The following is a 27,578-nucleotide window of genomic DNA, read 5'->3' on the forward strand; positions in this document are numbered from 1 at the left end:
TGACTCACCCTCATGTCGTTCCAAACCCGTAAGACCTCCGTTTATCTTCGGAACACAGTTTAAGATATTTTAGATTTAGTCCGAGAGCTTTCTGTTCCTCCATTGAAAATGTATGTATGGTATACTGTCCATGTCCAGAAAGGTAATAAAAACATCATCAAAGTAGCCCATGTGACATCAGTGGGTCAGTTAGAATTTGTTGAAGCATCGAAAATACATTTTGGTCCAAAAATAACAACAATTACGACTTTATTCAGCATTGTCTTCTCTTCCGGGTCTGTTGTGAGTGCATCTGCTGTGACTGTTGAGGTATGACGCTGCTGACGTGTTTTCTGGCGTGCCCAATAACAAAGAAAACACGTCATCAGTGTGTCCTTGGTGTTCCCTGGGGCCTCCTCCCAGTGGGACACGCCCGAAACACCTCCCCAGGAAGGCGTCCAGGAGGCATCCAGAACAGATGCCTGAGCCACCTCAGCTGGCTCCTCTTGATGTGGAGGAGCAGCGGCTCTACTCTGAGCTCTTCCCGAGTGGCCGAGCTCCTCACCCTATCTCTAATGGAGCGCCCAGCCACCCTACAGAAAAAGCTCATTTCGGCCGCCTGTATCCGGGATCTTGTCCTTTCGGTCATGACCCACAGCTCATGACCACAGGTGAGAGTAGGAACGTAGATCGACTGGTAAATCGACTGGTAAATCGAGTCCACCTCTGAGCCCTCGGCCTCTGCTTCCTCAATGGATGACATGTCGGTGGGGTTGAGGAAATCCTTGAGGTATTCCTTTCACTGCCTGATGATATCCCCAGTTGAGGTCAACAGCTGCCCACCTCCCCTCCTGAGGTGCCGTATGGTTTGCCAGAATCTCTTCGATGCCAGTCTTTCTCCATGGCCTCACCAAACTCCTCCCAGACCCAAGTTTTTGCCTACACAACCACCCGGGCTGCAGCCAGCTTGGCCTTCCAGTACCCGTCAGCTGCCTCAGGAGTCACAAGCCAGCCAGGCCTGGTAGGACTCCTTCTTCAGCTTGATGGTATCCCTTACTTCCGGTGTCCACCACCGGGTTCGGGGATTGCCGCCTCGACAGGCACCGGAGACCTTACGGCCACTGCTCCGAGTGGCCACGTTGACAACTTCGACTTGGGTATTACACAAAATGTTAAACAGACCCAGGACCTGAAGTTATAGATTGGTACCTGACCCGGACGTGGCTGACCATTAAAAATATAGCCCCGAACCCGTACGGATCCCGAAATATGGTGTCTTAAGCCCTATTCGGATGGTAATTGTTTCGCAGGGCGATGTAATTGATTTTCACCATTTACAAGGGGTAGTCGTCCAAATAAATGATGTCCGAATCCATCACTCACCACCCCCCCAAAAACCACCCCCCAAAAAAAATACCCTGCAAAATAACACACAAATTTTTTTTTGACAAACACAGAGGTCGTGTGGTAATATAATTGCTGTCCGAATCCACATCTCTGAGTTAACAAGAAATCGATTCAAAATTCAGTTCTTAACCCCTTTTTGAGCACTCCCGAACACCGTAAGGTACGTTAACTGTTGTACTTCGGTGTAATTTGCATACATATTTATTTTTGAAATGCTGGAAAATATTTAAAAGAACAATACTTCATAACTGCTCACAGTGACTGGGAGCAGAAAGAGAAGAAAAGCACACAAACATTCGAAATGGGTCTTTATTATGGCAGCAGCATTTTAAAATGTGTTTTATAAATGGATATATAGGCTACATAACTATATCGGGTATCATTATATACAACTATAGCGTGTCTTTTTAAACAGGAGATTCAAATAATCAAATAATTAATAGGATTATATATGATAAAATATGCTTGGAATAGTAAGAATACATTTTACATAGTAATAAGTATTTTTAAATGCATTTTACACAATAATAAGAATAATTTTTGTAAATAAAATTCATTTTATTTACAGCAGACAGTTATGTGACTGGTCACATGAGCAGCATGTTCCCAGGTTCGTAGGATCACAGAACTCACTCCTCTGTGAATAGATCGCCATCTGAATCCATGAGTTTTCTCACTGAGGTGATATGTAAATTTATTTTTACAGACGTCCACATGAGAAACAATTACTGTCCGAATCGCACTTAAAGGTAAGTCTCTTAATATTAATTACTTGTTTATTGAACTGTTGTATAAAATCAATATCACATTTGTAATCATGCTTACATTCGGAGAAAAAAACGGCACTCTCCCTGTGATATTAACTATATGAATATAAAGATATACATTTTCTACCCCATATCTGAAATTATGCAATAATTCTTAAATTATTTTAACACAATGATTCATGCAGTGAAAGAACGCACTCGCACACTAGTCTACTAGACTTCATCATCTAATGTATGCGTGTACTCTGTAGGTGTGTTATGTGTGTGCTTTTCGCGATATACTCATATCAAATCGCACATTGGTAAAACAACAATTATGATAATATCACAGACCATACATATGTTTAGATTTTTATATTGCATTTCTTCTTATCGATCCACCAGTTCACATTTAAAGCTCTGTGTCTTTGCAGAGTAAAAACATGGGTCGATTTGGGCATTGGTCTGAACTCTGATCAAATCAACAGTTTTATTGAAAATGCTCATTCATTCTCTGCCAACAGGTGGAGAGTTTGGTTGAAATATAATATAAAGCAGGGATCTCCAACCCTGCTCCTGGAGAGCTACCGTCCTGCAGACTTCAGTTCCAACCCTGCTCCAACACACCTGTCTGTAATTATCAAGTAGCCCTGAACACCTTGATTAGCTGGTGCAGGTGTGTTTGATTGGGGTTGGAGCTGAAATGTGTAGGATGGTAGCTCTCCAGGAGCAGTGTAGAACAACCACATAAATAAATCCCCCCCATTTAACGGCAGAACACAAAGCAGCGCAGCACCGGACTTTGATCGTGCAGCACTCGTTATTCAATGAAATCATAACAATAGCCTTTTGAAGTTTAATCGTCACATTCAGCCATATCGCAATTCTGGTCTTTCCATCCCCAAATTTAAGACCTTTTGAAATCATAATTAAGGCTTTCTTGTACAATTTAAGACTTTTTAAGACCCTGCAGAAATCCTGCGATTTGATTTCATCGTTCTATTCAGGTGAGTTGTTAGTGTCCTTGTTTGCTGGTGTATTTAAGTTGCCCTCATTCTGTTCTTTATTGTCCAATTGTGTTGCTGTTCTCTCTCTTTGTGGATTATTGCCCTTAGGATTTCTTAAAGATTACCTTCTACCTTTATCGTCGTGCGCTTGTGTGTTTTACAGCAGCCAACCATGACAGAAGACCAGACCAAAAAGAGAAAAAAGTGTTTTTTTTTTTATGTTTTGTCAATTTTGCTTAATCAAGGCCAAGTTGTACCAGTTTGTTTTGTTGTTTAAACTTTGTTAAATTGTGGTCATACTGTATTAATTTGTTCCACTCATTTTAATTTATTTTGATTTTTTTTTTTTTTTTTCATTAAATTGTGCCTATATTGTTTCATTTGTTTAGTGGTTTTATTTTTAAAAAATTTCATGGTCATGTTGTACTAATCAATTCCTTTACTTTTGGGAACCAATTTTTCAGTTTTGTAACACTTTTTGACACACAGTACAATATGAACCTCAAGTTATTAGTTTGTTTTTACAAACATTCTGTTACAAATGTAGAATTAAAGTACTGTCAATTAGCATAATTTTGGCAGTTTTTTTTTTTTTTTTTTTTAATGCATGTAAAAGTGCCATAGATTTAAAATCTACAGTTTTGCCATTGGTACTGTATGTTAAAAAAAAAAAACATCTGTCTCAAGTCTGACAGCCTTTTTCTGTCAGGTCCTTTGCGAAGCTCTTCAACTCGCCGCATTTCACCTTCAGTGTGGATCCAGCCCCACATTCAGACTCAGACGGCCAGTGCTCAACCCATGTGTCCTTACCCAGCATATACACATACCTGAGAGAGAAAACAACACCGAATTATGAAATACAAACCATAATATGTACATTTTCTGTGCCTTATGCTACTCACTTGTTGGATGTGCTCCCTGCATGCCAAACATCAGTGATGGGTCCAATGATCAGATATTCCTGACCCTCTCTCAAACCAAGTCCTGTCCTACAGCTTGCATGAGAGAGGAACATCCTCCTTTCCTTCTCGTTCAGGCCTTCCTCTGTCCCTACACAAACACAAATGGAGATCCATGAGCCAGATGGCTGGTTACATGAGAAAATCAGACTCTAGTAGACGTACCCTCTTTGATAACCTGCACAATCTCCATCTCGTACTGGTCATAATGACTCTGGCTGACGCTGACTAGTTTGACCCTGTAGGCTGAAGAAAGCACACATTTATTGACGAGAGATGATGTGACATCATGATGGCTTTCCCCAAAAAACATTAATTTAACAGAAGAAACACTCACCATGATGTAATCCATTGCACGCAGCGACCCTCCTGTGTTCTTTACTGAAAGACGAGGAGTCTTCCTTCATTACACAACAGTCACCTATGAAGGAAGGTTTATAACTGGTTAAAGGTAAGAAGTTGATTGAAAACTCAAAATTAATCCAGCTAAACTGACCCTGTGAGCAGCGGCACACATTGTCTTTGCAGATTTGATCAAGCTGCTCTTTGTCTTCTGGAGGAGAGTAGAACACACCACATATCTTAAAACAAAAAACATAGTAAACAAAAAAACAAAAAAAAACTAACACTAGAACAACAAACTAAAACTAACCAGCAAATAAAACAAATGTAGCCTCAAGCAGCAATTAAGGAACCAACCACTAAGAAGGCAAATTAAGTCAGGCCAGCATGACTGAGAACATTAGACCCACTTCATCTATGAACAATTAAGGACATATTTATGATTTTAGGCAAAATGGTTGAAAAATCAAATAGAGTCACTAGTAATATGATTGAAATGTTTATAATTGTATATAATTAGTATTAATGTTCTTGGCACAATTCAAGCAATCTATCAAGATTAGTCACATGACGAGTCAAAGCTATTTATAGGCTATTAGCATTTTTTTTTTTATTATTTGAACGTCATATTTGTTTATTACTTTTGACCAATAGGTGGCACTGTTACCAAAATGATGTGGTGTGGTCAGTGTGAGGTGGCAATGGCACACAGAAAGTTTGGTGTCAATATGTCAAAGATTTGCAAAGACGCATCATTTCAGAAAATTTGTTGATGCCTTAAACAATAACAGTTTCGTATATTGACAAAAAAATCCATAACATTTTGCCAGCGTGATTGGAAGAAGAGTTTTCAAAAGAAGAGTTTCAACATAAATTAAATTGGCAGACAGGAAGTTCGACTGACTACAGCAAGATTTATATATATCTTCTCGGCAAGACCCAAAGAATATATTGAGTTTCATTACAATAGGCTAATAAACTCAAAAATTGGCAGTACCATAAGGGCATGGTGCCAAAGACACATACCAAGTTCCGTAATGATACACCAATTTGTATCATTTGCATTTTTAAAATATAATATTTTATGACAAAATTCAAAATGGCCGATGCCCAAAAATGGCTGTTATGGGAAAATTGGGTATGGTTCAACTAAAAAGACCAGTTTTGTGATTTCCGGCCAAACCATTCAGAGGTGCTAAATGAAAATTATTTTTCATATCTCCTGACCACTAGGTGGTGCTGAGCCGAAACTGTGCAGGTTGCCTTAGGTTATGGTTATTATAACACACGCCAAGTTTGGAGATATAGCCTTATGTCCATTCACACGTTATCCAAAAAAAATTCAAACAAACCTAATTCAAAAATGTATTTTTCCTAAACCACTTTAAAAATATACATTTTGTGAGCATTGTCTGAAGATGATCTGAGACTATTTTAGTGAAAATCAGACAAAGCATCTAGGACAAGTTCTAACTATTAAAAATAGCATAAACACGAGTGCAACTTTGAACTGTTGGTGGCGCTAGAGTGTTTGGGTTAGAGACTCCAAACTTACTATGGTTAATGTTGTGAGTGTCCTTTTTCTGTGTTCCAAATTTTATAACTGTCCCGTAAACAGTTGTATGTTATGCCATAGGGGTGTTAATGGGATGGTTCATCATGATACGATATGATATTGTTTCTCATATCCAGCTATATTTGCCGATACTTTTATAGAAGAAGAAGAAGAAGAAGAAGAAGAAGAAGAAGAACGCCAGCTATTACAATATGTGCCTACGCACCTTCAGTGTTTGCCCCCTAAAGATAACTAGAGTTCATTTTACAAGAAAGTAGTATTTCCTTCTTTCTTAATTTACAAAGGGAGGCCCTTATAAGGAGATCCTCATATTTAGGGCCACATTACAAAAAAAACTAAAAAAACCACACAAAAAAATCATTATAAAAATCTCCACACCAAAAAAAATATAACACTATATTAAAAAAAGGAAAGGTAATTTATTTGGCACAAAAACATTTTTTGTTATGCTGGTTGAAAGTCTCTTCACATCCTGTTAGCAATCACTAAGTTAAGTGCTCTAAATGTATTTATGAGTATTTATATCATCTTTTGAAGGCGTAGGACCAAAAAAATTGTTCGCCCAATCAAATCCCTCCAAGGATTATGGTAGGCTGTCCTACCTGCCTGTCAATGTATGTATTTGCATACCTCCACACAGCCAGTTCACACTGCCCTTAAGTATAGTAAATCATGATCATTTTTAATGCTAATGAAACTGTTCTGAATGTTTTCTTGTGCATTTCAATGCAATTAATAGCATGTTTAGTTACTAAAAATAACTGCATGCCTCTCTGCTTTATTTGCTCTATTCAAGCCTATGGAAGAAACAGTGTGAGGCGAGCTGAATGCCAAAGTATTATGCTTAATGGTTTAGGTTAGCAGTGCACTTTAGCAAACATAGCTAATTAAACGTGTACTAACCTTTGTTGTAGTACTGGTACACTGTGACAGTGGAGGGCTGAAGGAGACCCACTTTAAATTTCTGATGCAATCTGAATGAGATCACGTCCATCTGAGTACTGGACACCTGTCCAGGACAAAGACAAATATTCAATGCTGCTTTAATATACATCCTGTATAAACTATAACATTGATTGTTAGGTTACCTTAAACAGGTGAATTATGAGGGATCCTCTGTCGCTCAGGCTGTCCACCACTTGGAAGTTGTTGATGTAGCGATCCACTGAATTTGTGAGCTAGAAAGTCACAACAGACATTATAACTTCTATAACCAAACAAGATGCTGTGCTGAATATTATTTATGTAGGTGGCTGCCTACACAGTTAGCATCCTAACTGTCAAGGTGACAGATTTGAAGCACTCTTTATAGTCAGCAATTCTGTGCACCACACAAACAGACTTGACTCAGAGATGATTTCAATAGAGTTAGTTGTTGGCATTTCTAAGCTAAAAGTGCAATGCTCAAACATAAAAATACAAAGCATAAAAAATGTTGGGTAGAAAAGTCCACTGGTAATGAAACACGAAACATGCATTACAATATTTATGATCAACATTATAATCAACTTTTTTTTTCAATTTACACCATCTTAGAAGTAGCTTGACGCAATGAATTCTTCATGATAGATACATGCATGCTGCTTAATCTGGCCAAAATTAAACCTAGAATTAGATGTTTGGAGTGAACCTGTATGCCTTGAAATGCTGTCTAGGTAGGCTACAAAACAGTTAGCTATAGAATTAGCTTCTACTGCTAATGTAATGCCACAATGTGTCATGAGTTTGGTCTTACCAACTCTAAATCTGAGTTTTCAGGCTCAAAGCCGGTGGGCAAGCTGATGTCCAGAATTGCCATCCTCACTTGGCGTTCCTCCAGAGCTTCGGTGTGCAAAGCAGTGAATTATTGGTATTGAACAAGTTTATTTAGCTTTCTTCAAAAAAGATATCTACCTATAACTGCTTACCTCACGTTGATACTAAGTCTGTATGACTTTTCTACATCAGGTGGGACTTTTTCTAAATGGATAAAAGAGTGATACTGTAAAATAACATGTAAATGTCCCTATACATAAAGTTATTTAATTTATAGAGTAAGGGTTTTACTGTAGCATTTTTTAAAGTCTTTTACCATTAAAACACAGTAAGGAGTCATGAAAAAGAGTTGAGAACTCACCATTAGTCTCAGCGATGGAGACGTCCAGCTGAAAGCCGTTACACATGCTTTTCTCATACACATCAGGAAGCTGGTGGTACACTGTCACTACCTGGGATTCATAAAACATGACAGAAAGTTTTGTAACTAAATTACCTATTGATTTTATATTCTAATTCAATACTTTGATGTAGATGTGGGCATTTAGCACCTCCAAAACTCCCTTGCCCTTCCCAGAAGCCTCCACTGTGAATTTCTGATCCAGAGGCACCTGGAAGAGACAATAAAAGTGAGTTACTGTATTTCTGTATAACTTCCTTTCTTTTAATCTATAGCATTATTATACTGCCAAATGTCAAAAGTGCATTTTTGTAATCCAACAATACATCCATGTAAAATCAGCATTAATCTCTCAGCTCACATGCATATGTTCCTTAGTTCTTGCTTTACAACATTAAATACATAAATATTACACCAGCTATGTTTTTTTTTTTTTTCATTGTTTTGAAAAAGGCAGTTGCTAACAAGTGGCTAGGTTTGACTAAAAAGGTTTTTTTCTGGACATTAAACTTAAATTCATTATGACAAACAGGTAAACTCATACACTCACTAACAAACTTCACCGCATCAGTATGTTACAGCTCTGATTTCCTGAGCAGTGTGACATCATATTGCTCAGGTCCCACCCACCACCTCTGATGGACTGTACCGTATTAGCATGTTTCTGCCCTCATCTTTAAAAAATTTTTACATGGTATTTTCTTTTCATCTCGCCTCTGAACGATGCATATTAAAGTAGTGTTCATAAGCGCAGCTCTGCGTTGTTTACAGCGGTAACCCAGGAAACACTTTATCAATGCTGTTCATAAGCGCCACCTGCTGGCAGAGAGTGAATTTGCGCCTCATTCAGCTCATCTGCGGTGTCCTTCAGATGTTTTATGTAGTATAGTTTCATAAAACTAAAGTCAGACCATTCTGTTTTTGCTTCAAATTTTGAAATTATACAGTCTAATTTAGAATAAAAACTGCTCATGCTGCATGTATGCTGCATCTTTGTTTGGATTATGATTAAAATGCAGTGGTTGTCTCTAATTTTAAATGGAAAGAGCACAGACGAAGCCTTATTTTGTTCATATTAAGGGATTTATTTTATTTGTTTAACTTGCTTGTTTTATTTGGCGTTTGTTTTAAAATTTAAATTTAGTATTGTTATATTTCAATTTCATAAAGAAATGTGCAGCAATACCCTAACAAAATGACAACTTTTCATTTACTGTATGTCTTCAATCTCATTTTGTTAAAAAAAAATCGTGAGAAAATCAAATTGTGAAATCAGAATCATGAATTGAATCGAATCGTGAGTTGAGTGAATTGTTACATCCCTATACATGACCACTGAGGAATTTTAACCAAAATATGTAGCAGACATTTTGTGAAGAGTGAATACCCTAAAGAATCATACCAACTGGTGGAAAATGGGCATCCGATGTGCCCATTAAATAAAGACTGTAAGAGTTGTTAAAGCTTAATGGTGGTGACATTGATGTTGTGATCGTGGAGTCACTTTTTACTTCTGGCGATGCATTTAGGCTTGACAAGTCATAAAAGCTGTGTTCATTTGTAAAGGTTATCATGATGTGACAAAAAGTGTTAAGAATCAAAGAGCCATTTTCTGCAATAATCCAAAAGTCAAAGGAAACCAGAGTGATGTGACGTCTGGTCTACAAAGAATCACTGCAGCTCTCTATTCGTGTTCACTCTCAAACAATAAGTTTTCATGTAGCATTTGTCAGTCGTGGAAGCCTATTCTGATTGCTTGACACACACTATCTGACCAAGATAATTCCATAAAAGACCTCTGTATATTTAAGAACAAATGTCCAGTTTCATGCAAGAGTGAAGGAAATTCGAATTCATGCATTGCATGACTGTAATTTCACATCACAATAATGCATTTTTAACATTTGGCAGCATTTGTCTACAAAAGAAAGTTTTGAAAGACTGAAGATCACACCCGTGAAGACCGGGCCACATATGCCACTTTTGGAGTGAAAGTCCAGCGTACGTCACTGCGACCGGGAACACTGAGCTGCACCAACAGATTGAGGTCTTGAGGAGGAGGCCTCTTCACCAGGTACTCAGACAGGGCCTGTAGCACCACCATAGTGGACTGATGGGGGAAAACAGCTATTATATTAATACAAATGTACCTCAAATACAAGAATAAGACAATTAGCAAAGGTTTTCTTGTGGTTTTTACCTGTGTAGAGCCGTATCCTCCCCCAATGCCACGCTTCTCGTTCAGCCATTGAAAGGGTACGGCTGCCTCTTCCATGTGGCCACCTTTGATCAGCGCTAACAATGCATAGCCAGTAGCTTCCAGCGTGAAGAAATAATTACTAGAGTCAGGCCAGTGAGTACGATCTGTTGATAGAAAATAAAATTAGAAAAATAAGAGCACATGCAGCAGGATATTCTTTTGTTTTCAAAGGCTAAGTACCAGGTGAAGCTAAATTAAGTAATATGCTCTTCATGCAGCCGTGGTTGGATACTGCTAAAGCGTAGCATGCTATAGCTGCTGTGTACGGCCTCGTCAGTCGGGGGAAATGCCCTCTTAGATACAGCGCTGCTCTTCTAGACTTGTCCTGCAATAAAAGTATAAACAATTTACAGTTAGCACCACTGAACATGTAAAACATATATGTTATTAAATTTCAGTTTTCTGGTCATCATATTTTATTTTTCGGAGTGTCTATTTACATTAAGTGCAAACTGCCCACCTTGTTGGCAGAGACTATTTATACTAACTCCACCCACTAACATGTGATTTGGCTAGTCAACACTACAAAAGATGATTTTTTAGATGGTAGCATGTGCCATAGTCTTTTTGATGCGATATACCCGAGTTCGAATCCACCTTTTGCCAACCTTTTTTTTTTTCTCCCTTGTCAAATCTCACATCACATCGTAAATGCTTTTTTTTTTTTTTTCAATAAAATTTAAGGAAATAATCAAAGTTGAAAATAAAGTATCTGGTAGGGTTATGGTGGGTGTAGGGAGGGCTTTATTGTCCCAATGAGGTTGTATCCACTTAATAATTTGAATTAAAATTATAATTTACACTCAATACGTTATTATTGCATACTGTTTATAAATTTACTACAATACTATAAATAGCAGAAAATCCTGCTATTTTATCAAATGTAAAATAGAACCTATAGCTATTTGCACTTAGTGTAAATAGCATCTATTTCTGTTTGCACTTGATATTTTCTATTTTTTTGTACCATATTACTTTATGCTATTTTCACTTAGTGTAAATAGCATCTATTTCTGTTTGCACTTGATATTTTCTATAGCTATTCAGACTTAGTGCAAATAGCCGCTGCCTTTAATTTTTGTACCATATTACTTTATTTTAACATAAATTTCTATTAATGCAATAAAATATGACATCGTTTATTTCATTTATTGGAAATTAACTTGCAATTATTTAATTCAGCTATTTTCCTAATTTAACTTGGATACTGTATTCATAATTTCATTTAGATATTAACCAAATTATTTAATTTAGCTGTTGTTCTAATTATTTAATTTAGCTTTTTCCCTAGTTATTAAATTTAGGATTTGTCCCAATTATTTAATTGAGCTATTTTTTCATTATTTAATTTAACTTCTGTCCATATTTATTTAATTCAGCTATTATTTAATTCAACTAATGTCAAAATTATTAAATTTAGTTTTCTAATTATTTAATTTAGCTATTGTCCAGATTATTTAATGTAGCTACTGTTTAATTCACAGGCTTTTAGCAGTATAGTAGGGAAGTTACTTGTATGTTGAGGCCTGGCTCTTGGCAGGTAACAGCATTTTGTGCCTCTGCTAAAGCAATGAGCACGAATGCAGTCAGAGACACTCTAGATTCAGAGCCGCGCAGTCCTCCCTGTATCACAACACAGCATACATACAACGTATTAGTACTGTACCCTTTCACTGATTATTGTAAAACAACTCCAATTAATTACACATAGTTATGAACTCTCACCGTCATACTGGTGGTGTAGACAGGATTGTCCTCCTGAAAGGATCCATCAGGACGCTGTTTATTCTTGAGCAGGTACACCAGAGGGCCACACAGATGCTTCTCATTGACGCTAATAAATGATTTTGCCATGGAGAAAACCTTCACCACGTATGCAGTGATCCTGAGATGGACAGAACATAAAACAGATGAGCTCTACAGGGAAATGTTCAATGTGAAGCTGTAATCAGTGATGTGCTGGCATTAATACCATGTGCTGGTGCCTTCTTTAGCGTATGGAGGATATGAGTCATCCTTTTTCCGGTAATTAAGTTGATTTTTATACCCTGAGTATGAAAAAAGTTAAAAGATCATTTATTTTGTTAATATCTAAAGTAATGGTGATGTTCATCCCTATTTGAGTCTCATTGCACCTGTCTGAATGTATTTGATGGCCTCTTCTCTGCGATCTATTCCCACAGCGTCCCAGTTTCCCCTGCGGTCCAGGTAATGAGTGGCAATGAGGGGCAGTGTGATTCTGGCCAGGTTCTGCTCCACACACCCGCCGGGCATCCGGATCAACGCTGCCAGAGAGTCCTCCTTAATAGAATATATCAATCAATGCCTTCCACCAAAAAACCACAAGAAAAAATAATAAAAAAAAAAACAAGCTGGGAAATTCTTGATAGTCGACATACACACGGCAATCCAATATCCATAATGTAATTGAGGGATAATACTCAACTACTATGATGTTATGAATATGGCTTAATAATATGGCAAACCTCTGACATTGACAAATGTCTCCGGCAGAGATTTTGGCACAACGGCGTCCAACTGCATCTTCTCCACTTCTATCTGCTGTCTACCAGCTGAGATGAGGAAAACCACAACAAATATATAAACAAATATACATAACAAAATAAATATAAAAATTCCCCAGTGTTGGCTTGTTTTAAGAAGTCTCTAAGGACTTAACCTTTTAAATCTGCTAATTTTTGTTTGCTTATCAATTTATATTTGTATTATTGTACTGTATTTTATGTTTTATTATAAGATTCTTTGTACTGTTGTGTTTTTGAGATTGAGAAAAGCACTTTATAGATTAAATGCATTATTATTAGGCCTATTATTATTACTATACATAATACAAATTAAAACACATAGCATTTTATGCATAAGTTTTATATGCATGTTTTTTTAATACATAAAAGTTTTATTTAATGTATAGTTTTCATGCATCAAGCCCCATATGAAATATTTAAAACTCTGAAAAAAGTGTAAAATGTAATATCACAAAGATCATTTTTGTATATATTTCTATTATATTTCATTATATATCATTTTCATGCATAAAGACCCATTTATATTGTGTAAAAATGTTAAAAATTGAAAAAAGCATAAATTGTTATATTACAATGGCAAGACCATTGTTAAATTAACTAATTGATTCTTAAATTGCCATTACATTAATCACAATTAAAGTAAAATTTCCAGCCAGTCTTACTGCTGTCTCCTTTCTCAGAGGGATTCAGCACAAAGCTCCTCACTTTAATTGTCTGGATGCCTTCGACCTAAAACACAAAATTTATCATCATATACCATTACCACACAATTATTGCACCAACTTAATTAAAAAAAAACACAACATGTACCATGCAACATATCTAATATAATATGTTTCTAATATTATGCATGACAGCAGGTTTTAGGAGCTCACTTACTACCACACACAGATTCTTCCTCACTGCATCCTGCCCCATGAAGGAGGCTGCGACAGCTGTGACCTGTAGAGGGAGCTCTCCTGTTTTCAGAGGGATGATGGTGTATGAAATCAGTTTGGAGGAGCCGGCCGGTACCGAAACCTGCTGTCTGTGCTGTCCACTAAATGCCACGCTGCACATGTCCTCTGTCTTCTCCAGAATCACCATGACCTGCAAACACAGTGTTTAGGTCAGGACATGATTAAACTAAAGCAATGTTGCATCGCTTTGATGCTTATGGGGAAACTCCTGTTTACTCTGTTACTAAAGCCTGATTTGTTCACGTTTGTGTAGCTGCACAAACCAATTGCACTGTCTCTAACCCACCAGAAGGTGAGGAGCCAGTCACTATATAAGTCGGCTCAGAGTACCATTTTATGATTCGCCGGTGTGCTTAAAGGGATACTCCACCCAAAAATGAAAATTTTGTCATTAATCACTTACCCCCATGTCGTTACAAACCCGTAAAAGCTCTGTTCGTCTTCAGAACACAATTTAAGATATTTTGGATGAAAACCGGGAGGCCTGTGACTGTCCCATAGACTGACAAATAAATAACAGTGTCAAGGTCCAGGAAAGGTATGAAAGTCGTCGTCAGAATACTCCATCTGCCATCAGACGTTCAATCTGGGTTATATGAAGCGACAGGAATACTTTTTGTACACGAAGAAAACAAAAGTAACGACTTTATTCAATAATTCATTTGTCAACGGTCTCCTCTGTGTCCCTCCATATCACCGTATGCTGTGTATGCTCTGTGTCATTCGCGCCACAAGGATGCGCTGTTTCTACGTGTATTTAGCTTTGATTTGAAAGAAAACAGCGCATCCTTGTGGATTAACACGTGAGGATCAACACCCCTCGTCAACTGTGAGTGGCTTGATGATATCCTTCGGACCTTCTGAGGAGGAGATCGCTGCTGACACATTCTGGCAAAGGCTGTGGAGGATCTCGGCCTCGCCTGGGGCTGGGCTCGCAGAGTTCTGCACTTGCTTGTAGCACTGCTCTATTGAATGCTTTCTACATAAGTGTTAAAGCAACGCAACGGGAGAGACCATTTGATAAGGAATGCTACAGTTACAAATGTAACCTTGGTTCCCTGAGATAAGGGAATGAATGTTGCATAAGTTGCTGTGCTATAAGGCTGCACGCGAATGGTTGACTGACGCTTCAGTCGAAAGATTCTGATGAAATGGCACTCTGAGACAACTTATATAGCAGTCGGTCCTCGCCTTCTGGCGGGTTTGTGCACCATTGGTTTGTGCAGCTACACAAATGTGAAAAAATAAGGCTTCAGTAACTGAGTAAACAGTAGTTACCTCATAATCATCAAAGTGACGCAACGCTCGTTCTCTTATCTCAAGGAACCAAGGTTACATTAGTAACCAGAGCGTTTTGTGATAGTGTGAAACTGACCTCTAGTTTTGAGTTCCTGTAGTTGTGCACCACAGCTTTGATTTCCACATGTTCATTTCTCGACACTAAATGAGGCAGCCGCAGATCTATGAAGAACGGCTTCCATGCTTGGACATTATACGGTTCAGCTACACAGAAACCTGAAAAGAAAACAGAAAAGTTTATTTTTATACCTGATTTTTTTTTTTTTTTTTTTGCTAGTTTTCAGGTTTTAGACAGCTTATTAAATCTACTAAAATTATATAGCCAAATGCAATACTTTATTAATTTATTTATTTTTGTCAATATTGTTTTTAATATTTGTAATAAGCACTTTTTAAAAACTAACAACTATTAATAAAAATAAGTCATATGCAGAAATGCTTCACATGTAGCATTAAAAGCTAAATAAATATTATTAAGAAATATGTAATTCTAAATTAAAAGCTAAATAAATGTTATTATATTAATTTATGTAATCCATATGAAGAAATGCTTGATATGTGGCAGTAAAAGCTAAATAAATAATAAAATATTCACAATTCATATCTTTTGATTGTTATTATTTATTTATCATTGTGACAGACATAAAATCATTTAAAATTGACTCTGCATATCAGTTATTGGACACTTAAACATAAAAATGATCTGTATCGTTTGTACAAACAATATTGGCTGTATTCTATTCTTAACTGTTGTATAGCAGCAAATGTGCTTTATTGTTTGGCTGAACTAGAAAAAGAGTTTGGATTCTGCTACAAAGACGCTCTGTCAGATGGACAAAAGGACAGAGCTGTTTACCTGTCTGAGGTGAAGCACTGACGGCTAGAAACCCCCACTGAGTGATGCTGTCAGGAAGAACAGTGTTTACTGGAAATACAGCCACCCTGCGATAAAAGCATGGAGAGACACTTGCATCACTGAACATGATAAAGTGAGACGTCTATACTGAATCGAAAGCCAAACTCCTACCCATCAGTTTTGGTGACACTGGGTAATCTAATGTCAGTCCACAGCCACGACTCGAAAAACTTGCTGCGCACGTAAATGTCCTCTAAGTCGGCTAAATCATCTTCATCAAACTCTTCCACCTCATCTTCTTCTTCTTTCATCTTGTCAACACGACTGTCCTCACGTACTGCAATCTCAGGTGTGCGGACGCGCTCAAAATGGGACATAGGTTGTGCCACTGTGAGCAAAGTTTTTGAAGGATAGTTATTAATATAACGCCGGTAAGAAATGAGCTTGGTGGTGGTGTGTACAGGGGTGGTGGTTGGTGGAGGGGTGGTTGTCGGAGGTCTGGTAACGACACCGAGCTCCTCCCCTCTGTACTCTGCACAACAGCGAAGGAAAGCCAACACGCAGCTCCAGTCCTCGGTGATGTAGAGGGAGCGACGGTAGCAGGAATACGGCATGGGAATCTCCCTCATGCCATCCATACAACATCTCTGCAGAAACTCGTCAGAATATGCCTTCTCTGAGAGAAAAGAACGTGTTTAGGATAACTTAGCACATTAGCTTACCTTTCACTAGAGCTTTTGCTAACACTTTCATATCACCGCTTCTCTAACAAACTGTAACATACCAAACTTTTAAAGGATTGCTTATGTAATAATGAGAGAGACTTACCAAGTTGCTCTCTAAGCTGCAGTTTGGCAGCAGAACGTCTTCTTCTAGATCTACTGGAGCAATCTATTCCAAACAAACCAAAGAAAATGCTCTCTTGAAATTTAAGGTTTTCTACTGGCATTGATGGTTCTATGAAGAACTTTTAGCATCCATAAAATCTTTCCATTGCAAAAAGGTTCTTTATAGTTGAAAAAGATTTGGTTCTTTGGGGAACCAAAAATTGAACTTCTATGGCATCTGTAAAACCCCTTTTGGGATTTCTGTTTAAAAGTGTATAAATCAACATTTGCATTTGTAAACCGTTTGACTACCATTTTAAATGTAAGGTGAGTCTTGATAAAAGACATAAAGCTATATGTATAATAGTTAACATTAACCAGTCTATGTATTAACTGACAGCATGTGCAACCAAGGCCAGCGTACTGCCCAATAAATATATTTCTTCTGGATTTTTAATGATATGTTTGTAATTTTGGCAATAAAATGTAAAACCTCCCTTTCAAGCCATTTGTGTTGCTGCTATCCTCATTAGCTTTGAAGCTCTGGATGTGTTTTATATAAACTACTCTTCAAAAGTTTAGGGGCCAGTATGATTTTATTTTAAAGAAATTAATACTTATATTCACCAAAGTTGCATTAAACTGATCAAAAGTGACAGTAAAGATGTTTGTAAAGTTACAGAAGATACTTCAAATAAATGCAAGTAGAAATCACATAATCCTGAAAACAAAAAATGTATCATGATTTCCACAAAAAAAAAAAAAAAAAAAATGTTGAGCAGCACCACCGTTTTTGGGATTGATAAAAATAAGAAAATTCTTGAGCAGTAATTAAGCATATTAGAATGATTTCTGAAGGATCATGTGACACTGAAGCCTGAAGTAATGATGCTGAAAATTCAGCTTTGCGTCAAAGGATTAAATTACGTTTTAAAATATATTCAAAAAACAAAACAGTTATTTTAAATTGCAATCATATTTCACAATATTAAATTTTGATCAAATAAATGCAGAAATCAAAAACATTTTCTGAACTTTACAGACCCCAAACTTTTGACCGGTAGTGGAAGCTTGTTTCTGCCACAAGATAAATAAATAAAAAAGGGGTCTTTTTTCCCCTCATAATTCAGACTATTTTTCACATTTATGAATTATATGATATAAATGAAGAATTGTGATAAACACAGCATTGAGAGATAAAAAATGCCGCATTCTGAGAAGAAAAGTCTGAATTGTGAGATATAAAATAGAAATTTTTAAGTCAGAATTTTGAGGGGTGGGGGGGCAGAAAGCTTCCACTGTAATTAAATTTATTTAACAAAATATATATATATTAAATGTGAATGCATGTGAAGGACCTTTTTTGTAGTCAGTGTATCCTCCTGTGCTGGAATGAAACATCAGTCCTGCGTCACTGAAGACACCCATATTATTCTTCCCTCCTCCTGCGGTGCAGCCCATATCACCATGACCCACCACCTCCCACACCTGAATGACAGAGACATGAGTATCCACGAGACTCTGGAGAAGATTCTCAAGGGAAAACTATATCATCACTCACCTTCTTCTGCGTCAGACGGTTTTTACTCAACAGAAAGATGGCATTATCCACAGCAACCAGGCTGACCTTTGCCCCCGGGTCTCCTTTCACTTCAAATGTAATGCTGCTGCCTGGTGAGTATGAATTGGATTTTTCTCCTTCCACAGGACCTACACTGAGCTAATACAAATCACAAATACAGATTTCACCTTAATGCATCCTTGTTGAATAAAATATTTATTTTTTTTGAATCTGTATGATAACATTTAGAAAATGTATTTCTTTTCTTTACATTTTTGTAATTCTCTTTTTTAAACCTGGATTTTTCTTATCAAAAACATGTAAATGAATTGGCCAAAAGACAAATGTACATGTGTTTTTAACAAAATTCAAATTGGCTGCTATATAATAAGGTCAATATTAGACTCTCATGGTAGGAGTGTTAAGTGTTTGACCCTCAGATGTACCATAAAGCGCTAGAATGTGCATCTTTACAGTTAATAAGTAGTCAAGGTCATAACATGAACTCACCGAACCAACACACCGGTCCTCCACATCCACAAACACAGAGTCTGCCACCACGTCTGGATTATGCTGCCATGGCAAAATGTAGTAAGCCACAAAACGAAATGCAGGTAGCATTTCTGAGGTTATCAGCAGAGGAATGTTTATGACGACCAGGTCTTTGACATTTATCCTAGCAGCGTGGATTATGTTTCCTTTACTCAACACCTACAGAAACAATCATCAGTGTATTTAATACAGAGATTCCAGTCATTCTCATCCCAAAATGATCCCAGTCACAAACTCACAGCATACGTCAGATGCTCCACAAGTTTTCTTCGTTCTGATGGGTTAGGTTTGATGTGAGCTTGGATGTTGAGTGTGCTGCCCACCACCACTGGACTGCTGCCCACTGAGATGTGGAGGTAGTTCCTGTAGCCCATAAAAGATACATATGACTCCACACGCATCTCTTGAACAGCCTGCTGTTCTGGTTTCAGCGAAGGATCTGCTGTCTCCACCTATATAAGAATACAGTATATTCAACTGACAGGTATAAGACAATTTTGTATTGTTTCTTTATGTGTTTCCGTGAGTGACTTACTTTCACTATCGTTGAGCTGTACTTCGCAGGCACGTTGATGGAGACTTTGATGGTCCCGCTGTGTACGGTGATTGGGTTTTCAAGAAAGCTGATTTTAACAGGAGTATTATGGGCTGGAGATCCGTTGTGGTCACTCACAATAACCTAAAAAAAAAAAAAACATATTCACAAAAAGAATAATGCTAACATCAGGTACTAATATCAACAATGTAATTATGACATTGAATTAGATTATTGGTTGGATAGTTTACCCAAAAATTATCATTGTGTTATTTACAGTATATTCTATTAATTTACTCTCTCTCTTTCGACTATACTGGATCTTACAGTAATGTCACAACACAAGTATGAGTAACTGCTTTCACGCCCTTAATTATGCAGAACTTTAAGGCTTAATATAATTTAAACAGATGAGCATGAGCAGATGAGATGCGCATTTGAAAACGCACTAGTGTAAACAAGACCTAAGACTTTTGCAGAATAGGGGAGCACAGGGCACAAACTAATACAGGGTTAGTTGTAACACACATGGTTTAAATATGCTCACATGCTCACATGTATCCACACATGCTAGCATAACAACATTTACCGTATTTACTAGTTACGTACCATAACATTATATAGGGAGAAAGTGTGCCAAAATTCAAAAATCTTTTAAAGATATTGCTGAACATTTATTTTGCCAAAGTAAAATTACATTTCTGGGTCAAGTAAGTTTTTATTATTCAATTAAAAGGAGACATATCTGCTATTATTTTAATCTCCAATCTGTTATTTATCAGTTTAGATTTGTTACTTTTTTAATGCTTCGATAAGTAGCAGAAGACACTAATCATTTTTAAATTCCAGTTGCGCAGATGGGGAACGTTGTAACACTGCGTTACAATGTGCCCCGCTATTATTAAACTATGCTATTCTTTGACATTAGCAATCTAATTAACACTATTTGCATTAATTCATTTTAATGAGAAACTACGAGAAACGGGTGAATAAAGACTAACAGTCAATGTTTGATGATTAAAAATTATTATTTCAAGACATCTAGAGCATTTTGGCTTGTTAATGTGGGCCATCCCAAGCTTAGTTGCAATGTGTTCACTGTCAAACTCCAAAATCAGATAATTTTTTCATTCTTAAAAATATGCCATTATTTTATATGAAATAAATAATAATTTTATTTTGTTGACATAATATTTTAGTTTGGCTTGTATATTTTTTTCATGAGATCAGATAACATTTTAAGCCGTCATATGGTCATGTTACAACGTACCCCTCAGATATTACAATGTACCCCACCTACGGGGCATGTTGTAACATTTCACTTCCAATTTTTGAGGGTAAATAATGAAAAACATATACACTGTAATAATGACAAGTCCCAAGATGGCACAGTCTGAGGGCAAGGAGGATTCAGCCAAATCATGCCTTTCACCTGTGAGAAAAGGTTCGTCCTCAGCGGAATGGGCCAACGGGCTGCTGCTGAGAGCTGAACTAGCTCTGGGAACCAGGCCTGGTTCCTCCAAAGTTGGGCCACTAGGAGGAGAGAGCACTTGGTCTCCCTGACCCACCTGACAACCTGAGGAATCAGGGCGATCGGGGAAAAGGTGTATAGGCAAGCACTGGGCCAGTCGTGGGCCAGAGCATCTCGCTGTATCGAGAAGTATGTTGGATAGTGAGAGTTGTCTTCTGAGGCAAAGAGTTTGACCTCTGCCCTCCCGAAATCTGACCAGACCTCTTGAACCGTTTGAGGGTGTAGCGCCCATTCGCCCGGGGCTACCTTGCCTCTGGACAGCATGCCTGAGACCACCTTGGTGATTGATGTAAGCCACCACCGACATGCTGTCCGACTGGACCAAGACGTGGTACCCTTTTAAAGCTGGAAGGAAGGTTTTAAGGGCTAAGAAAACCACCTACATCTCTAGGCAGTTGATATTTAGGCATTGCTCCAGAGCTGACCAGGAGCCACTGTATTGCCTTCAAACAGGGTGCCCCAACCTGAGTTGGACGCATCCGTTGTGACTACCTTCTTTCTGGAGGCCAGGCCTAATCTCATTCCTGTATGGAACAGGCAAAAGGTCGTCCAGGGGGCCACAGCCTTGATACAGCGGTGGTCTACCCTGACAGGAAGCCGCCCCAGGTGACAGCCGTGGGGTGGAACGTGGGCTTTGAGGTGGTGGCCACCAAAAGGCCGAGCAACTTCTTAAAAATCCTTCAGGTGGTGTGTTGTCCCCCGTTTTGAGAGACAACGCCAATCGCTAAATAGTCAGGGATCGTTCTGGCGTAATCCAAATTTGGAAAATCATTTAGGTAGTTCAAAATACGGATTCCCATCTGTCTCAGAGGGGAAAGAGCTGCATCTATGCACTTCATGAAAGTGCGCAGGGCCAAAGACAGTCCAAACGGAAGGACTATATATTGATAGGCCACTCCCTCGAACATGAACCTCAAGAACGGTCAGTGATGGGTGGCTATGTGAATGTGAAAGTATGCATCTTTCAGATCCACTGTCAAAAACCAGTCCTCGGGGCAAATGTGTGTGAGGATCTGTTTGATAGTTAACATCTTGAACGACCGGTGCATAAGCGAGTGGTTCAGATGTCTGAGATCCAGAATGGGTCTGAGCCAGCCATCTCTCTGGAACGAGGAATTCGTGGCTGAAAAGCCTGACTCGCTGTTTACTGGGGGGACTATTTCCACAACGCCTTTTGCAAGCAATGTCTGCACTTCTTGTCAGAGAACGAGCACTTCGTTGTCCAGAACAGAAGTTTAAATAACGCCTCTGAAGCGAGGTTGCCTGCGAGCGAACTGAAGCGAGTAACCTCACTGAATTAATTTTACGCCGTGAAACAGGAGGCAAGGGGGTTTATTTTCGCAAATGAGAGCTCGCTGAGAGAAGGCGGGGAACTTGCATTTGCGCGAGTGTGTAAAGAGGAAATTTGCTCTTTATTGAATGTGGGTACGCTATCGCAGCAGTAAAACATTTGGGTACATGCTTCACCTGCAGGACGTGACCCGCTGAAAATGAAACTCCATTGCTTAGAGGTGCTCGGAGGGATGGAGGATGAAAGCAAGCTGTTTTGCAGGGTGTTACAGCTGAGGCAAGAAGAGAACCCCTTCTCTTCCTCTCTAGTGCATCAGGATGGCTTAGGCAGGGCTTAGGCAGCTCGGGGGCCAGCACAACTCATGGGCAGGGACCTTGACACTTCGGAAAGGGGAAGTGTTTCAGCTCCAGCACCACCAAACTGGCCATGGTCTTGCCAATTGCCTGCGCCATTGCTTTCGTGGTGTACAGAGCCAGGTCTGTTGCTGTGTGCAGCTCTTTGAAAGCCTCCTAGTGTTCTTGGCCAGACTCGCCCATACCACGGAGAAGCTTGGCTTGAAACACTTGGAGAACTGCCATTGTATGCAGCACCGACCCTGTCTGGCCAGACGCTGCATAAGCCCTATTGGCAAGTGCCGAGGTGGTCCTACAGGGCTTAGAGGGATGCGCTGCATGGGACTTTAATCCGAGGGCAGATGGCGGGCACAAATGAGCAGCAACTGTTTCCTCCAGAGGGGGGAGCATGCTGTATCCCTTGTTGTCAGCACCGTCAATGGTGTTGAGAGCCGCTGTTGTAGAGGGATTTACCCAGGCTGAGTAGGGGGCGCGCCACGTCTTGGTGAGCTCACCATGAATTGCAGGCAAGAACGGGGCTGGGCATTGGCGAGAGGACTGTCGACAGCTTCCCGGCAGGTACCACTCATCTAACAGGCCTTGGGAGGGCTCTTCCAGAGCCAACCACTCGAGGCCCAGGTCCTCTACCACCTTCGACAGGTGGCGGATGAGTTCGGCGTCTGGTTTCAGCCTCAGAGTTTGAGAAGGGGGAAGAACTTCGGGTTCTCCGCTGGAACCTCCCCACTCTTCTGCATCAGACACTGCCAAGGACATGGAGTCATTGGCGATAACATTGTCGATGATGACGTCCTCTTCAGATGCGCCAAAAGAGACCAAGCCACTCGCAGCCGAAAAGGGGCGCTGGTCTTCTTGTGTGAAGCACACCGGCGAGACGAGAGGACATAGGGAGGCTGGGGCATGCGGACGCTGACCCAACGTGACACCGCTCGTACCTGCTGCTCTGCTGTTTCTTTCTCTTAGGACACTGTCCTATTTAGAGTCTGACAGCCCGCAGTCACTATTTACTTTAATTTTATGGAAAAGAGCAGCTAGGACATTTTGCTGTTCACATTTTACTAAACTTTATCTCTTCAAGGAGTAACCATCAGAACAGAAAGGAAAATTACCGTCATGGCTAATGGCAGCCCAGGTTTGAAATACTTTGGTGCGTCTCTGATAGAGAGCATGTAGGGTGACATTACTATTTTAATGCCATATTTCTCTGCTTCCACAAGGTCGCTACCTGAGAAGAAGAAAGGAGACAGGGTTTTTACAAAACAAAAACTCACAATATTGATACTAAGAAGTTTGTAGTGGTTGCCAAGGGCTTGCTATGCAGTTGATATAGGATTGTGTGTGGTTTTAAGTTGTTTTTCAATGATTTTCCCACCTGAGCTGGTCATTACTGATGCTTTGACGTACACAGAAGACCCCAGTAGGCTGTTTGTGTCAAGATAGGCCTTCTTTATCTCTTCCATAGTCAAACTAACATGTCCTCCATTCAGCTGCAAAATAAAACATGGAGTAACAAGAGTCTTGTACTATAAAGCTGATTTAAGGTACTTAAAATGAAGTTTTTTTCTTGTTTAATCACTTACATCATTTAGTTGCTTCATAGATGTGAGTCTCTTCTTTTCACCATCAATTTCAATACCAAACAGCACATATGCAACACCTTTCACTGGTTCACCATAAAGATACCTGGAAGAAATGCATACGGTGGCCTCAAAATATTTGATATCTTGAAACATGTCTTTACTGTCACTTTGGATTAACTGAATTAATCTTTCTTTTTTTTAAAGAAAGAAAGAAAGAAAGAAAAATGCAAAATAATAATAATAAATGTGAAAAATGTAAAAAAAAATAATAATAATAATAACAATAATAATAACAAAATCCATACCAGTGTTATTTAAATGTCCAAATACATTGCGGTCATTTAGAACAATTTGATACAAATTGATCACACACCTGGCTGTTATTTCTACCTCCAACTTTTCTGCATCTAGTCTGAGGTGGGATGTCTTTGGAGTCAAAGTGACGTTGAACGCTGGGAGGACTGGAGAGAAAGGAAGAAATGCTGTTAACCGACCAACAGAAAAACATCTAGCAAAATCTGAAGGTAATATGGAGGACTTACTGTATTTCTTGACTTCAAACTCTCTGCTGAAAATGTTCTCTTTTCCCTGATCAAACTTTGCAACAACTTTCCACCTGCCCTCTCTAAAAAATAATAAAGAGACTTACTCAGCAGCCATATATTTAAAGTATCAGGTAAATAAATAACATTTTTTCTCAATTCATTATTATTTTATAATATATCTGTTCTGTGTGCATACTTGACTACATGTGAGAGGGGGTAGATGTTAGAGAGTATCCCATCGATTGCTCTGGCTCTGGAAAAACCATGTACTGCGATACCGTCTGGATTCTGAAACGTGCCAATTGTAACGTAAAGCATTGTTCCAGAGAAATAAAATATTTCAGTCACACTTTATTTTAAGGTCCAATTCTCGCTATTATCAAACTATTAACTATGTCTTTTGCCTCAATAGAATTTGCTGCTTATTAATAGTTAGTAAGGTAGTTAAGTTTAGATATTGGGTAGAATTAGAGATGTAGAATATGGTCATGCACAATATGCTTTATAAGTACTAATAAACAGCCAATGTGTTAATAAAAGGAATGCTATTATGCAACAAGCTAATAGTGAGAATTGGTCCCAATACTAAAATGTTCCCAATATTTCCTTGCAAATACTGTAATGGCGTTTATGTCAATGCCAGTGACAGTCACCTGAATCTCCAGAGAAATGGTCCTCTCATCAGCATGGAATTCAGTATCAGAAACAAAAGCCCTGCAACGCACTGAAAAATGACAGTGATCAGGAAAAAAAACGAACAACGTTCATTTTAAATAAGCAGTATGACAAGCATGTGAGAGCTGACCTGTGTCTCCAGGGTTGTAAACCGGTTTATCAGTCTGAATGAAGATGTATCCAGAGCGGAACGACACCGGTAATACTCTTTCTGCACGATGAAATGCTCCAAACTGAGCAACCAGCTTCACATATTTCTTCCTACCATCTGGTTGCAGCAAATTTGGATCAATCTAAATTAAAAGACAACATTTAATTTTGTTTATGTCCAGCATGATGCAACATTTAAACAAATGTAACTCTTTACTCTGAACTAGAACAGATACATTTATAGATAAATTCACCTTGATGGTTTTGAGGGCGCTGTAGTTGTTTTTTGATCTTAGGGTAGCAGAGCCCGTCATTAAGGCCGTTTGGGAGACTGGATAATCATAGATCGCAATGCCGACTGTTAATTGTCGGGATAGTTTGTGACCCTCCAGCAGGATGTTCTGTTTTGTTCCAGGTCTTATCTTTGCTGGAGCTAAAACATAAAACTAAACAGAACACACATATCCAATAACAGATAACATGTTTTCAGTTTGCATATTAAAAAATCATTGTAAATTAATGTTTTTGTGTGGTGCAAGAAGTCAAAAATGTTAAGGTAGTCTAAGAAGCAAAATAAAAAAAGAACATTCTGAAATTCAAAAATAATAACTGTATTCTCAGTTTTTTCTTTTAGAACATTTCTTTAAGTGTGTGTGTGTATTATATATATATATATTTTTTTTATATTCATAAGGAAAAAAAAGCCATTGGCAGGCCGAAATTTTATTTTTATTTTTTTATATAATATTTATCAAATAACTTCGCCTTTTCATTGCAATATTAGTCCAGGTTGTTAAATGGTATATATGGTCTAAATAAATAGTAGTACTTCATATTGTTATAAAATCATGTTATTTATGTGTTTAAAAAAAAAAAAGCCTACATTGAATGTTTAAAAACATTATATGAAATGATTAAGATGTAGCCTTACACTCTCATAACTGACTGTTATACCATTTAACAAGCTCTGAGTCATTAGATAAATGAACATGGACTCTTGGGGAAATTCCCGTTCACTGTTCTCTGTACATCGATTAGGGATGGGTTAAGCAACTTTAAGGGCATAGAACAGAGGAGTTGTGTACTTACGTCGGAGATTGGTCGATAACTGGCTCACTGTAAACAGATAACACACTCAGAGATAAATCCAATATGAACCACTATTTTTATTATAAACACAATTTTATATCCGACCATATCCAAAAGAAAATTCACAAAATTTTCTCAGAAGCACAAAATATGACACAAAAAAATATATATACTTACACTATTCGCATATTAGGTCCCCAAACTGTCCTCTTGCTGGTTGATTTGACAAGATAAACACATAAATAAATGTTGAGAACAAAAATAAAATTTTTGTGCATTATTACACATTATTAATAAAATATCAAACGCACTGTCTTGGAGAGGAAGTCTGGCCATCTGAGATGTGACAGAGTAATGCTGTCCATAATAGCAGTGGAAGGACCATCGTCCTGCTGGACTGAACTCTCAGAGTATGTCAGAGACAACAACAGGAGAACTGAAATACCCCAAATATCCCTCCTACTATCCACAACACCGTCATCTCCGAACTTTGAGGAGCTCTTGTGTAATGTGGGTTTTTCTGAGCACAACTGATATCTGACAACTCAAGCAACACAAGGCTTTCAGCATTAGAAAACATCACTTAGGCCTAACTAATTTATTGTTTTTAACACAATTCTATTAAACGTAGATTTTTACATTTTCTCATGAAAATTTGAGTGGAAAAACTCCCGGTACCAAGGTGTTTATGTGCTGTTTGCATTATCCGTTGCATTCTCAGCGTTGCCGCAAGGGGCGCTATAAACCTTAGTTAGTGAAAGTGAAAGTGAAAGTGACGTGTGGCCAATTATCATGTCCCAT

The 27,578-nt window shown here is 38.4% G+C and overlaps 1 protein-coding gene across 1 annotated transcript; it reads right to left on the bottom strand.

The window, feature by feature from the left end:
- Positions 1-3,523: 3,523 nt before the first annotated feature.
- Positions 3,524-27,578, bottom strand: LOC109106264 (complement C3-like). Its single transcript, XM_042749024.1, is given in 43 exon segments — positions 3,524-3,966; positions 4,042-4,189; positions 4,264-4,344; positions 4,436-4,519; positions 4,595-4,679; positions 4,851-4,855; positions 6,920-7,025; positions 7,105-7,194; positions 7,752-7,839; positions 7,924-7,975; positions 8,133-8,223; positions 8,323-8,382; positions 10,126-10,281; positions 10,372-10,535; positions 10,612-10,756; positions 11,944-12,054; positions 12,157-12,316; positions 12,404-12,479; positions 12,567-12,743; positions 12,891-13,004; positions 13,640-13,706; positions 13,857-14,066; positions 15,312-15,451; positions 16,092-16,177; positions 16,263-16,767; positions 16,920-16,982; positions 18,277-18,406; positions 18,480-18,638; positions 18,990-19,190; positions 19,271-19,483; positions 19,567-19,710; positions 23,848-23,963; positions 24,111-24,225; positions 24,319-24,421; positions 24,692-24,779; positions 24,861-24,943; positions 25,060-25,151; positions 25,517-25,587; positions 25,669-25,831; positions 25,943-26,135; positions 26,778-26,804; positions 26,955-26,990; positions 27,089-27,578. Coding segments are annotated over 43 exon segments (5,217 nt in total). The 5' UTR covers positions 27,163-27,578; the 3' UTR covers positions 3,524-3,821.

Source organism: Cyprinus carpio, chromosome B22 (assembly GCF_018340385.1).
Source record: "Cyprinus carpio isolate SPL01 chromosome B22, ASM1834038v1, whole genome shotgun sequence".
NCBI classification, from domain to species: domain Eukaryota; kingdom Metazoa; phylum Chordata; class Actinopteri; order Cypriniformes; family Cyprinidae; genus Cyprinus; species Cyprinus carpio.